At 38.5% G+C, this 15667-nt stretch overlaps 1 protein-coding gene across 7 annotated transcripts in view; it reads right to left on the bottom strand.

Annotated features, from left to right (window-relative positions):
• PCMTD1 (protein-L-isoaspartate (D-aspartate) O-methyltransferase domain containing 1) overlaps positions 1–15667 on the bottom strand; it is a 101394-nt gene that overhangs the window by 53301 nt on the left and 32426 nt on the right. For 5 of the 7 annotated variants that reach the window (XM_054059197.1, XM_054059198.1, XM_054059199.1 and 2 more), the window contains 3 exons: positions 10504–10675; positions 8839–8962; positions 3326–3976 (listed from right to left, as the gene is read on the bottom strand). In XM_054059197.1, coding sequence (XP_053915172.1) covers positions 3606–3976; positions 8839–8962; positions 10504–10675 — 667 coding nt within the window. In that variant the 3' untranslated portion in view covers positions 3326–3605. Of the gene's footprint in view, positions 1–3325; positions 3977–8838; positions 8963–10503; positions 10676–15667 lie in introns of those variants that run through there. The other 2 variants (XR_008448617.1, XM_054059200.1) reach the window with 1 other exon arrangement.

The raw sequence follows: 15667 nt of genomic DNA, 5'->3' as shown, positions 1-15667 counted from the left end.
TTCCAAATATCCAGTCCAAACATCCCTTGGCACAACTTGAGGCCATTAGGCCATTTCCTCTCAGCCTATCACTTGCTACTTGGGACAAGAGACTGACATATACAGAGTGAAGCCACAGAATCCAAATAGACAGCACTTATCAAGTCAGCCATCTAGATTTTACCATGTTAATTATACTGAAAGGGTATCAAGAAACACTCGACTTTAAAAGCTTTACTGCCCCAGTAACACTCAAATGACCTTCTTAAAGTCTACAGAAAGGAACTCATACATAACTCAAGCATTGTCAAAATAATTAGTTCATTAAGGTGGAATGTTGTATACACCTTTAAGGACATCATAGCAAGCAATTGCTTTATGTTTTATAATGAATTAGCAAATGACACTAAGGCAGTAGCTTTTAATTTTACTCAATTACACCAACAATGGAAGGAGACACTCATGAGGAAATATCAATTAATATTTAAAGCAGCTTTAAACAGAACAAAGCACAGTTTAGAAGCAGTTTAGAAAGCAGTTTAGAAGAAAAAAACCCAACAAGATCAAAAAAAAATAAAGAAAAAAAAAGAAAAGACTAAGTTGCCAGCACCTAAATAAGGCAGAAGAGGACCCAAATGAACAGAGCCATTCACCTTCACTTCAATGAAAACCACTTCCCACATTTTTAGGAGGCAGCTGTGCAGTTTGTCCTGATTAAAACATCCAGATCTTCTGTAAGACTGCACTAGTCTCAATACCTCCTCTAGATCAAAGCTAATAAAAAACCTCTGAAAGTTCCAATTCATTACATCCTTCCTTACAGTGACCACCATTATAGTACTGCTAGTCAGCAAAACCTACCCACCTTGTATTATTCTTCTAACAGCGCTGCATCAAAAGGGAGTCTCAATAGGAGCGTGACTCACTAGTCACTAACCACCTTTGTTATTCTTGTCTCAAAGTTTTCCTTTTTTATTTTGACCTAGATTGTTTTCACCCTCTGCAGAGCAACTATCTCAGTATTTAAGAAAAAAAAAAACAACCCAAAGTTGTTGAAGGTATAGTTCCAGTATACCTTCTGGACTCTCCAGAAGAGAGTAACTCTCCACATGAGTAACTCGAAACAGTACCAGGCCCACAACAGTTTTCCCTTGTCATGAATAACATCTTATCTTCCAAACTTTGCAAAAACTCAAAATTTAGCAATAAGGTCTATTACTCTATTTCTGAAGTTCAAGAATAGCCTTTATTAAGTTACTGACCTAACTATGAACAAGCAGGTATCCGAATTTCCAAATAACTAAAACCACTTGCACAGAAACACAAATTCAAGCAAAAACCACCAAAAAAACCCACTTTATTCCAACAATGTCCCCATCATCAACTGAGATGGCAAAAATTAAGTTTTAAATCATTTTGCATTTCTACCTTTTTATTTATGTAAATATAAATTCAAGAGTGTAAAATAAATCCACATATAGAACACAGAAGAAACATTCTCTTTCAGTGACTCCAAAAAAACCTTACATACTGAAGAATCATGACAAGTCATCCACTGTCCATTTTTCCAAGTATACAGGCATGAAAGAACGCAGAAATTTATTCTCCAAAAACATCTTGTATAAAGTCCTTAAGTAATATTTAGCAACCTCATACTCTTGAGCTTATGGATGTAGATTCCAAGAAAAGGAGACCAAAAAACCATCTCAAATTTCTGATTATTTGAACTCCATCTAAAATCAATTTAAAACAAGATTATGTTCAATTCTTACAGCTGCAACATTACAATTATTTCATTAGTATCATTATATTTGAAAACTATTTCTAATTAGTTTTTCCTTCTTTTAAAATAAGTCAGAATACTTATTTCAAATAGTTTTGCTTACTTATATTGTAAATATGTTGCGGAAAATAACTCCACATGCTGGTACAACAGGCCTTCATGAAGTTCCACTTAAACATTATTATGATGTACCTTAAAAACCAGGAACTACAGCATGAAATGCACCATAAAGAGTCAGTGTCATGGGATTACGTATTATCTTCCTTCTCAAATGCAACAAAATGCTTATATATTTTGAAGTCGATATTGGACTGTTAGACCACATGACTATTGGCTGGTTATAAACATTTGGACTACCAACATTTACTGTCTTAGAGAGATGTGATTAGTTTTCTTGTTATAAAGAAAATTGTTACTACTAATATAAAATGAATCGTGCAGGATATTTGAAGAGGAATGTTTTTCACTGGCTCCAAGAAGCAGATGTTTCCAATGATTTGGGCTTTTAATGCATATCATGCCAAGTTCTTATTAAAGTGTTTTCCCTCATGGGTATTTTACAACAGAATGAGGAAATTAAGATGGCAAAAGCAAACAGAAGTCAAAAATGAGAACTGCAAGTAACTTCACAACTAGGAGAGGAAAAAAAAAAAATCAAAGCATTTCAATCAGCACTATTGTGGGTCCCCACAGTTGCACTGCTACTCTTGTTTCTGAAAAATGCATATGACTTTATAAATATTTTTGTGCTTAGAGCCATGCTCAGAAACAAAATATAGGCTAGCACAAGTCTACCTTCTTGGAGATGCATGTTAAGTATAAAATTCACTTACTAAAGTGCATTTGCTGAACAAATTCTAACTGCTACTACTATAGCTATCCCAGTAAGCAATACAAACTAAACTTTGTTGAAATTCTACCTCTACTTAAAAGCAGTAAATACAGATGACTGAAATCTAAATTACAATCTTGTAATACCAAACATTTCGACTCAATGCTGTGAGCTGTAGAAATAAACAAAATATATTGTCCTATATTTCCCACAAATGAGGAAGTGCCTCTGTTAGAAATACTGAAAGTGTAGAATGGAGTTAAATATAAGCAGAGCTGAAACAAGCATTGCTTTGCTTCTTATTCAATATGATGTTTCTTTAAGGCTCCGAAAGAAGCTGTTACTTTTCTCAAAATCTTTTGGCAAAAAAATGTAAATGCAGAAGTAGCAGGGTCATCTAACATTTCAGAACTTGTATTTTCATGTTTCATTAAAGCCAGCTCATTCAGTGTCTGTATACATTTATTGCACTTGTGTTGTTGGAATACATTTACACCAACATAGGAATAATGATTGCAATAAAGCCATAATAAAATAAACTTTAAAAGGGTCTGATTCCAACATTAGAAGGTAAGTGTCTGCATGTTTAAAATGTTCCCCTAATAACAATAAATACAGACAAATTTCTCATCAAGTCAGATGCAGATGTTTAACAATTATTTAGCATATATAAAATTTCACTCATTCATCAATACAAATCTGTTAGGGATCAAAAAAAGACTTACCATGCAAAATATTGATTAGTGCTGCATAATGGAATATATATTTCTATTAAGAGTTAAAACTGCATTTTCAAAATTTAAAGAAAAATAGATTTTTTTAAAAAGGGATTCTACTGCTGAATGCAAGTCTTCCTTGTAGCAAGGACAAGATAGAGACAAGTTACGATTTATCGCTGCACTTCAGTCTTGATGAAAGACTAATAATAATTTGTCCACCCACTTCTTAATAAATGCTACATTATCAAGAATAAAGGAACTATCAGTAGGCATTATTTCTACTTAGAACAAGTTACTTCTCTCTGTAATAGGTCAAGTATGCTTTTAAAGATTCAGGTAATGGTAGACTCATAATTTTCTCTCTCAACAGATTTCGAGGAGGCTCTTCTGGCTTCAAGGCCTCACTGTGATCTTTATCTTCCTCCTCTTTGTTATCATCTTCCATTCTTTCATCTTCTTCACTATCTATAGGCTGAGGAATGAGCTGATTACCAACAAACACAAAGGTGTTAATCCTGCGTCTACGACATCTTCTGCGTTTTCGTTTCGGAGGAGCCTTCTGAGTAATACCCTTGGCTTTCATCTCCTCATTTATGAAGTTTCTAAGGGTGCGTCTGATATATATTCGAGCTAGGTCCTGGAGATTCCTAACAGCACATGGAGCTAAAATGAAAGAAAAGTGAGTTACAGTATGTGAAACTTCCCTCTAATGAAAAAAAAAATTGTTGCAAGAGAGTAAAACAAATGTTCAAGAGCATTTGAAATTTTAGTACATGACACAACATGCAAATGAAACAGGGGCAGACAAGGCCACCTTGAAATACTCCTTGGAATAGTCCAGGAAATCAGGCCTTTGTACAGATGTACAGGGGAAACAGAAGGCATGAACAGATTATTAAAATAAATTTAAGAAAGCATAGAACAAATACTGTCACCTTTTAGCACCTGCCAAGTCTTAGGACCTACTTTAAAAATTCTGCTGCCATGAAACAATTTCTAGCCCTATGTCACATTTGTTTAGGCAAGCCTTCTGCCTCCCTCTTCTCCTCACTATGCTTTTCCCTACTTCCCACTGAATCCAACTGATGAGAAGGAGCCATGTCAACTTCACAGTTGACCAACCAGGTAAGTCCACCACACGTTCGCTGCAAAAAATGAATCAAAATTACTGAAATCCTGAAGAAAGTCCAACAAGTATCAAAAAGGCATGAGCCATATGTTACAGACAGGTAGATGATGACCGAATATTGCTGAGACAGTGGATGCCTGCCTTAGATGAGCAATGGCTGGCTAATTCAAAGGCAAAAAACCCAAAAAAGTAGACCAACCAAAACTGCAGTCAGCTCAACTTTCTGGATTGTCATTTTTCTTCCTATACAAAGTAGCATAAAATTAATGGGGACTATAGTAAGGAAAAAGTTAGTAAAGAAACAGTTTTGATAATTACACCTCCAATGTTGCATTCAGATTAAAAAACTCACATTTCAAATAATTTTGTTTCATACGCTGACTGCAGTTGCATGCTAGTTACATTTGAGACAGGAAGGACGTTTATCGCTGGCAATACTGATTTCAGTTAATGCCAACAGAAATAAAACAAGAACAATTACAAGCCCCATTTGTATAATACAAAACCAACTCAAAATTACAGAGCAAAAGTCTACATAACCAACCAAACCACATTTGTGATATCAGGCCATGACTGCCGATTGTATGCCAATCATAGCATATGCAAGCACAAGGTATATATAAATCTGAACTAATAGACTAGCAGGCATTTGCCCCATATAAAGAACTGCATAAGAGACTTCATAAAATCAGAAGATAAAATATTTCCTTCAAAAGAGGACAGAAGAAAATGTCAAAATACTGTCCTGGAAAAGGTGTGAAGGTAGCAAACTGAGCTTTCCTATCCCACAAGACACTATAAAACCACCATAATTTTAGCGCTAGTTATGACTATATTCTACTTGCTTTTGAAAACAACTTCTAAAAGGCTGAAAAACAAAGTAAGGTCCCTCACAGACATATTCCAGATCATAAACTGCAATTGGTAACTACCAACAATTTATACTGTACCCCCTGTAGTGCTCAGAAATTCCAGACACACACACACATTCAGCTTACAGAAAATGAGCTTTTAGAAAGCTTCAGACTTGCTGTATTTTAAATATTTTAAATAAATGCTTGATAAGTAGGAAAGACAGTTTGGAAGTTCTACAGTGAGACAGTTGGCAAGTTTTTCTACACAGGTAATGTAAAATTTGTTTCAATATAGAACTACTCAGGAAGACTCCTTGGGAAAGCTTCAGGTAACAAATAGCCTTAAGTTTCACTGATATTCATGAATTTAAGACAAACTGACCAAGAAATACAACTCATTACCATTAAATAAGAAGGAAAATTAAGATGAATAAAATCTATCATTCTGACTTATCAGTGATATACTAGGCTCATGACCAGAGCTTTTAGTACACACCATGTACTGTGGGTCAAAGCAAATTTACTTCCCACACCAAATTAACCATGAAGCTATGCAACTATGCTAACGCCCTACTAAAATGTAGAACTTGATTGAGATGCAGAGTATTTATTTTACCAACACTAGTGGTGCTTTACCTTTCCCCCATCAGTGACAGTCTACCCCAACACAGCAGTTTATCTTTGCTTGCAACATACCACACAGGTGTAACCAATCCAGTGCTGAATAAGACACCTTAAATCGTTTAAGCATTACATGAGAACTTCCATGGGGTTTACCTTCAATACATCTCAGTCTCTCTCCTAAATACATTAATCCAACTACTCATATTAAGGTGATTCTATAAATGAGAATAACATGATGCAATTGTTTGATGTCTCACTTGGTTGCAGTCATATAGCAGCAGTTAACTATGCCCTAACCAGTAACCAATGATTGTTTCAGCAACATCTTTGTAGCTCTCCATGATTAAAAGATTCTACTTTAAGAATGACTAGGTGACAAATATTTTACCAAACCCTATGCACATATGAAAGTAATAAACGCAGGCCATATATAATGTTACATATGTACCAGAAGGCATCCAAGGGTTGTCCAAAGTATGGCATAGACTCCATGTTTACCTAGCAGCAGTGACAGCTGGAATTTCTGGCTAAAGTTTACAGAAGGATAAAATTTACCAGACTACTCTGAAATTTTAATATAATTGACAGGTGTGTGGATTTGAAACAATGTTACTATAAAAGATGAATTAGAATGGATTTTTATTTCTTGAGCTTCACTACTTTTTACACACACAGCGCTTTTTTTTTTTGAGCTGAACAATAAAACTGGACCAGCCTGAGCCATAGAGAAGGCAATTTAATTTTACAGTGCAACTTCAAGCCCCTAATGTGTGGGGTTTTCTTCTTTTAAATAGTACCAACTTAATCATAGATTTGTGTGTTATTTTCCTCATCTCACTGAGAAGTCATCTTGAAACTATTATATTAAGCTACTTAAAAGAAGGACCTCTATTGTACTACAATCCAGTTCTGAATGCTACTTGTCTGTACTATCTTCACACTGAAAACTCAGCAATGGTGATAAAGAAGATTTGAAAACCTACTTTATCTTCTAGGGAACTAGATTGTATAAAATCATAGTAAGCTGAAAGCTTAACAAGCCACATCTGTATGTCACCATTACTCACAATACATTCTACCTATAATGGACCAGGTCTAAAGCAAACAGAGGAAAAATATAATTTTGGCTTAACAAATCATAGAAGCTATACTGAAGCACATGCAGACAGGAAGCTGACTGGAGACAGCCAGCATGGCTTCACCAAGGGCAAGTCTTGCCTGACTAATCTAGGGGCCTTCTATGATGGAGTGTGTACATCAGTGGACAAGGGAAGAGCTATAGATGTCATCTGTCTGGACTTCTGTCAGGCCTTTGACACAGTCCCCCACAAAATCCTTCTTTCTAAATTGGAGAGAGATGTATTTGGTGGGAGGAAACTGTTCCGTGGATCAAGAATTCATTGGATGGTCACATCCAGAAAGTAGCAGTCATCAGCTTGATGTTCCAGCAGACATCCTGTGACAAGTGGTGTCCCTCAAGGGTCCATACTGGAACCAGTAGTGTTTAACATCTTCACCAATGACAGACAGTGGGATCAAGTACACCTTCTGGAAGTCTGCAGACAACACCAAGCCAAGCGGTGAATTTGATGGGATACCATCCAAAAGGAGCTGGAAAAGCTCAAGAAGACCTATGTGAACTTCATGAGGTTCAACAAGGCCAAGTACAAGGTCCTGCATGTGGGCTGGGGCAACTCCTGGTATCAATACAGTCTAGGGGACAAAAGGATCAGAAAGCCCTGCAGAGAAGGACTTGGTGTACTGGTGGATGAAAAGCTGGACATGAGCCAACAACGTGCACTCACAGTCTAGAAGGCCAACCATATCCTGGGCTGCATCAAAAGAAGCGTGGCCAGCAGGTCAAGGGAAGGAATTCTGCCCTTCTACTCTGCTTCTGTGAGATCCCCACCTGAAGTACTGTGTCCAGTTCTGAAATACCCAACGTAAGAATATGGAATTGTTGGAACAAGTCCAGAGGAGGGCCACAAAAATGATCCAAGGGCTGTCTGGCACATCTCTCCTATGAGGAAGGCTGAAAGCTGGGGTTGTTCAGCCTGGAGAAGAGAAGGCTTCAGGGAGACCTTACTGCAACCTTTCAATATTTTAAGGGGGTTTTATAAGAAAGACGAGGACAGACTTTTCAGTAGGGCCTGTTGTGACAAAAGAAGAAGTAATAGTTTTAAAAAGAGAGCAGACTTAGACTACATATAAGGCAGAAATTTTACACAAGGGTGCTGAAACACTGGAATAGGTTGCCAAGAGAGGTGTTAGATGCCTCATCCCTGGAAACATTCAAGGCCAGGCTGGACAGGACTTCAAGCAACCTCATCTAGCTGAAGGGGTCCCTGCTTTTTGCAAGGGTTTATAGTCTTGGCAACAGATGTACTTTCAGAGTTCTTTACTAACTTAATGCCAAGTATAGCAGCTAAAAGCCAACCCCAATGACTACTAAAAATCAGCTAGGCGTGACTATGTCAGTTGCACACAGACACACTCAGCTGTTAACCTACAGTACCACAGCTGCAGTTTATACCTTTCCCTTCCATTTCAGGGGAAAGAGAAGAAATATTTTTCTCTAGGAGACTATAAGATAGTTGGCACTCCTGAAAGTCCTAATATTAGCTTGCTATTTTATCTGTGACTCACTAGAAAGAGAGAAGCTGAATCTAAAAGGAAAAAAGTCTGGAAAAAATAAGCTGGAAACACTATCATTTTAATTCAGCATATTAACTGTTTAGCAACACAGAACATGTGCCAGAAGCACAAAAACTTAACAGTAAGCTACTACTTTGCTGAATGGTGTGTTCCTGTTCCATCTTATTATGTCTGTATAGCACGGTCTCCCCGCTTCCAAACCATCACCAGCAGGCACTATTACAACCCATAAAGTCAAGGGAATAAACACAACTGATACTTACGCAGTCCCACAGTGTCATGTTTGCCATTGTCATTTCTGTTTGGTTGCACTAGTGGAGCAAATGAAACAGCAAGGATATTTTTACTTTCCCACGTGTTCTGTCCTGTTCTCAAGATTTGTGTTAGCTGCATAAAAACAAAATAAATCAGTGGTTACAGTTTTGTCATACTCAAAATTATTCAGACTGACACTGCTATCTTCATTTGCTTCCAAATTAGTTTATAAAGTCTGTTTTATGAACAGAAAGGACTTTCATATTCCTTGCAATATTACTTGGTCACTAGAGTACTGAATAAGGCTCTTTGGCATTAGGAAGAGAGGCAGCTGGAAAATTAAGGCATAGGCTTATCACAAAATACTTTAGATTGGAAGCAACCTCTAGAGTCCCGCCTCCTGCTTGAACAAAATCAGCTCCAAAGTTAATCAGGCAGCTTAGCTGCTTCTTCCAATGAAGTTTAAAAAAATCTCCTATGACTGAGATTAAGGAACCTGTCTAGGCAACCTGCTGTTGCTGTTCAACCACTCATTATGGAAAAACAGTTTTCCCCTATATGTGGACAGAATTCCCTTCTGCTACCATTCATCACTTTCTTCTTTCAGTTTGCTGTGCACTTGATTGGAGAACTGGACTCCTGGCTACTGGGTAAATTCTCCACCCCTTTAGTAAATCAAGTCAGGAATTAAGTGTTCCCTCAGCAATTTCTTTCCAGGCTAGATTAACCCAGATCTTTCAGCTGCTCCTTATACTGTTCACGGTCCAGCCCCCGAGCCATTTGCAAGTAAGATAGTAATATTCAGAGTTTTAATTTTGCTTTCAATCATGACTACTTTAAAATTGGCTTCCATCAACTTCAACTGACAGCATCTTAAACCAAAAGAAGTACTTACAGAACTGAATCATGAAGACTACATCTAAATCACTTCAGTATTTTGATAAAGCAGATATATAGTGTGATAATTTCTTTTTGGAAGAAAAACCAACTAGCATGTTTCTTAACAAGCATTCTAGTAATTACCTGTAATTAGGAGAAAAGCAACTTATAGCACAAACTGTCCTTCTCAGCTTCCCTGTAGCAGGGAAAGTAACACTTACCTTTGTAAAGCCTTTTGAGATTTGAGGATGAAAAGTGATAAAGTATGAAGTACTATTAAAATAAAACACCTGTCTGAAAAACATTTAATCTAACATGGAAAAGCAACACTGAACTGCTGGAAATTCCTATTTTTATCTCCAGTTATTCCCCCTACTTACAATCTCCCACTAATCACAGCTATTTCATATTTCTCGGAGATAACTCCTTTTGGTCTACTTGGTGGTTTGTTTTGAAGTACTGACTGAAAACATCTGTGTGGCATGGAGATTTCAAAGCAGTCCTGAGACTGGTACAATACAATGAAAATACTATTAATGGAATCTCAGTTTCACTGAAGACAGTTTTACAACAAACTTTGTTGGAAGCAGGATATTGCTGCTTTCCTACAAGTTTAAGTGAAAAATGTTTGAGACTCCACTAAAAAGACTACTATCTGCCTAACTGCAGCAATACATTGAATTACGACATCGTTAGTTGAACATTAATGTAATTAAACATACAGTTAAAAGCATTCCTTAAATCATACATTTCTCACACTGAAAGATAAAAAGGGGAAATTATCACTAAGTCACCTGGTCTTCTATAGGCATTACTAAAATGCCTCCAACTTTCAATAAAATTTTCATGTAGTTTTCATGATCTTTCTGGACTCCAGCTCCACAGTAAATCCGGTCATATTGATGACTGTCTGAGGCTATTTCCAAACAATTACCAACCACAAAGGCAGGTTCACAGAATTCAAATCTAAGGGGAAGAAAAAAAAAAAAGAGGGGATACATTTCAAATTAGGATTTTTAAGAAAAGCCAATCCAGATGAAGACAGAAAAATATTTTTCATATCTTCCTTTGTATAATGAAAAAAGATTAGCATACATATTTTAAAGCTTGTATTATGGCAACACTACTTTGAATATAATCTGGGGTTTTTCTGCCACCTAAAGGACCAAAGAAAAATTATGATAACTGCTTCACAATGTGTTTTGCAGAACGGAAAAGGCCTTAAAACATGACCAGACTTCCTATCTGCAAATAGACTTCTGCATAGAAACCTCATAAGCTATACAGTAAAAACACCTTTAAAACAGCTCATTTATCAACAATGTGTGATATGCAGGATGTTAAATAAATACTGAATAATATAATGTAATAACTACTTCGTAACAGACCCCCTCCTTTTTTAAAAAATGTTAGGCTTTTAAAAGACTGTTTCCTCTACCTCACAGTTTTCTACCTTGAGCTCAAGCCACTTTTCCTCAAGAAATGAATTTATGGAAGAGTCTGTAATCTTTCAAACCACACTCAAAGTAAGAAAAGATATTATCTCAGAAGCACCTGTTCTAATCAGCAAATTAAAATTACACAATTGCTTTTAAATGGACCTAAGTTTATAGCAAAAATTGCAAGGACTACAAGTACTTTTTGTCACTACATAAAATGCCAAAGGAAAGATATTAAGGATAGAGCTTCACTGCCAAAGCTGCATCTATTGTCCAGATGTTTTTTGACAATTTTCAAATCTCTGCAGCACCTCAATGCTGTTAACACCATAACAAATGTAATTTATCTTTTCGTAAAAAAACTGTTTCAGTGAATAACTTTATCTTTTCCTCAAGCACTCAAAAATTAAGGAGAGGTTACACAGATGTCATAGAAAGGATTTATGGTTCTCTTCGGGGGAAAAAAACAAGTAACATCTAACACGTTCTTGTTGTATGGAATAGGTTAGCAACTTCATCTGGCAGTATGAAAGTCCCAGGCATTTCAAACATCATCCACAAGCAATGAATTTCTCTAACAACTTCTTCAAATAGAGACATATTATAATTTTAAAGCTGTCATTGGAAAAGAATTTTTTCACTTGGCTAGCAGCAGCAAATCCCAGTACACCACCTGACAACATTCAAATCAGCATTTTTTCAGTTACATCAAGGCTTAGCAGCTTTCACTGCTTAGGGATGCTGCCTACAAGGCTTGGCTCACTTTCCTATGTAGAGCACTAGCATTAATAAATCTGAATTCTACTAAACTGGTTTCTGCTTGAAGCATTTTTTTCCCCCTCAAGATGGGATGCTTGATCTTGAAAATAATGCAATGTTTCCTTCTTTGGCTAGTCACAGACAGAACCCAGAATCCTTTACCAACTACTACATAGCTCTCATGTGCTGTATGTAGCCAATAGTCCATAATGCTGCTTCCTCATCCAAATCCAGAGGAAAAACTGAAAAGCAGTGAATGTGAAGGGAGAGGAAGACAAAACCAGGCTTGATAGAAAACAAGCCTCAGAATGGCACTCCAGTGTCAGGGAAATGAGTTGCTGGTGGGGACCTCTGGTCTCCCACTTCAGAGGAAATCGGGGGGGGGGGGGGGGGGGGGGGGGGGGTGTCACACTTCAAATAGTAGTACAGATATAAAGATTACTGATGGGTTAGAAGATTCAGTGAGTAGTCACCTAGTAATTAAGACTACTCCCCTTAGGAGTGTAGCTGCATCAACAGCCCTGCTGAAGTGCACCTACACCAATGCACCCAGTACGGGCAATAAACAAGAGGAACTACAAGTAATTGTAAAGCAAGAAGACCACGATACGTACTTGCCATCACAGAAAGGTGGTGGGATGACTTGCATAACTGGAGTGCTGCTATAGCTGGCTATAAACTCCTCAGGCAGGATAGGCAAGGAAGAGGCAGCAGCGGAGTAGCCTTCTATGATACCCTAGAGCTTTGATACCCTAGAGCTTAATTATGGTAATGATAGGGTTGAGTGCTTATGGGTAAAAATCAGTGGAGCACCTAACGATACAGATACTGTGTTGGGAATCTCCTACAGACCACCCAGACAAGAAGAAGAGGCTGATGAGTTATTGTACAAGCAACTGGGATAAGTCTCACTATTGCTAGCCTTTGTCCTTGTTGGAAACTTCAACTTACCAGACAGATGTCTGCTGGAAGTATCATACAGCAGAGAGAGAACAGTCTAGGCGTCCTGGAGTGTGTGGAAGACAACTTCCTGATACAATTAGTGAGTGAGCCCACTAGGGAAGGCTCCCTGCTGGACCTGTTGTGTGTGAACAGAGGTCTTGTGGGAGATGTGACAGTTGGAGGACATCTGATGTTGACACAGTTTCTCACAGTATTCTACCTGAGAAACTGGCCGGTCTCCACTGGCCTGGACAGGCACGCCCTCTGCTGGGAATCAAAACCTGGCAGGATAGCCAGGCCCAAAGAGTTGTGACAAATGGGAGTTAAACCCAGATGGAGATCCATCACAAATGTTGTTTCCCCAGGGCTCAGTGCTGGGTCCAACCCTGTTCAATATCTTCATCAATGACCTGGATGAAGGGATTGAATGTACTCTTATTAAGTTTACAGATGACACTAAGGTGGGAGGAAGCTTGAGGGTAAGGAGGCTCTCTGCAAAGGGATCTGAACAGACTGGATTGATGGGCTGAGGCCAACAGGATGAGGTTTAACAAGGCCAAGTGCAGACTCCTGCAACTGGGACACAATAACCCCATGCAGCACTACATGACTGCAGAAGAGTGGCTGGAAAGCTGCCTGCAGAGAAGGACCTGGGGTTGTTGGCTGATCACCAAGTGACCGTGAGCCAGCAGTGTGCCCAGGTGGCCAAGCAGGCTGATGGCATTTTAGCTTGTACCAAAAACAACGTGGCCAGCAGGACAGGGAAGCAATTCTGCCCCTGTACTCAGCACCAGTGAGTCTGCACCTCAAGTACTGTGTTCAATTTTAGGCCCTCCACTACAAGGAAGACATCGAGGTCCTGGAGTGTGTCCAGAGAAGGGCAATGAAGCTGGTGAATAGGCTGGAGAACAAGTCATACAAGGAGCAGCTAAGGTAATTGGGGCTGTTTAGCTTAGAGAAGCAGAGGCTGAGGGGAGACTTTATCACTGTCTACAAACACCTGAAAGGTGGTTGTAGAGAGGTGAGTGTTGGTCTCTTCACCTAAGTAACAGGCAATAGGATGAGAGGGAATAGCCTCAAGTTGTACCAGCAGAGGTTCAGATTGGAAACTAGGGAAGCTTCTACCCTGAAAGCACTATCAAGCACTGGAACAGGCTGCCCAGGTAGGTGGTTAAGTCACCATCCCTGGAAACATTTAAAAGACAGGCAGATGAAGTGCTCAGGGATATGGTTTAGTAGTGGACAAGTGTGGTTGGACTTCATGACCTCAAAGGTCTTTTCCAACATAGAAATGCTATGATTAAGAAGAAAAAAGGAGAGAGGGAAGGAAAATATCTAACAACTGCCTTGTTGCACACATATGGACAGCTAGTCCACCCTGGCATGTGGTTGAAATAATTTTAGATTAGCACAAAAACCCACATTAGGTCATTAGGCAAGGTTAAATGCAGAGAAGAAAATGAAATCCAAGCACTGATCACTTTGCTGAAAAAGAGATCTCATTTCAGAAGCACTTCGACTATCACGTATTTTTCTACATTCAGTGAAGGTCAATCGGGCAGTTCACGGTACAGATTTAATTTCATGTTGCCTACAGTGCAAATCAAGCATCATCATATTAATTCGGAAGTTTGAGCAAAGTACATTTGTGGGCTTCAGAAGTACAAGGATGGGAGGGTGGTAGGGAAAGAGAGAATACAGTACACTTCTAAAATGCAGTTTCAAATCTTAATACAGTCTCTGGTTAGTTTAAGAAAAATTAAGATAACCTGCCTGCCTAACCCAGTAATCTCCGCTACTTCTGCTGATCTCAAATATGCTCCTGTAGCAAGTTTACCACCACATGCTCTTGAACTGCTTCCTCTACTAGAATCCACACTAAACCTCATGAAGCCAACTTGTCACACTCCTAAAACAAGCATGAACACCAAACTCTCCAAGGAAACAAAAATACAAGATTAAATAAAACCCCTCAAGATATTCCACAAATTATATGTGAACTGTGGATGAAAATTCACAGTGGTCTTTACAAACACAGTAAAAGCTGAAGAGAATTTCTCGTTTAGCTCCACAGCTTGCAACCTGACGGGTACAAAGCGCAAATGAAGACAGAGAACTACACCTATAAGAATGAGATGGGCTAAACACTAAAAACCAACGCTGTCTAAAGGCACTTCAAATTGACTGTACTGTGCTCCACGTTATTAGCAGTTCTGTGAAGACACAAGTTTTATGATCAAAACAGCTCGCTATTTGTTAGTCCACTAACTTCAAAAAAAACCCTTCCCCCATGTAGCTTCAGCCAGTTTCAACCAAATTTGTCAACAGCAAGAATTTTCCCAAAGACTCATTTCCCACAGCAAAACTAAACACTATATGGACTAAAGTACATGTAATTTCTGAAAACACCCCTTTAGTCTATGACAGATGAGAAACAAGGGGGTCTAACTCAGTTCACCTGAGCGTGCAATGGCATTAGCCAGCTGGCCTGTACTGGTATGCTGGCTGCTCGCTCAAACCTAGGCAGTTCAAGAAATGCCATATGAGGCTTCCTGTTACACAGAAAACTAAATAATAGTAGGCAGAAAAAATGGGAGGAGATGGCTATCACTTGCCTTGTCATGGCAACCTCTAAGTTCAACAGCCAATCCTCTTCATTCATGCTGCCCACAGAAGGAACTGATTCACATGCTACAGCATGAACAGTGACAAAATACCAGCAATTAAAGTACATGAATTTCATACTTAGAGTATTATGGACTTCTCAAATCTAGTTAAGTTGTGCAACAGTCAATCTTAGTCCTCCACACTCCCACGT

This window comes from Cuculus canorus, chromosome 2, assembly GCF_017976375.1.
Source record: "Cuculus canorus isolate bCucCan1 chromosome 2, bCucCan1.pri, whole genome shotgun sequence".
Taxonomy (NCBI): domain Eukaryota; kingdom Metazoa; phylum Chordata; class Aves; order Cuculiformes; family Cuculidae; genus Cuculus; species Cuculus canorus.
The sequence above is the reverse complement of the archived record's forward strand: the minus strand, read 5'-3'. Positions and strand labels throughout refer to the sequence as shown.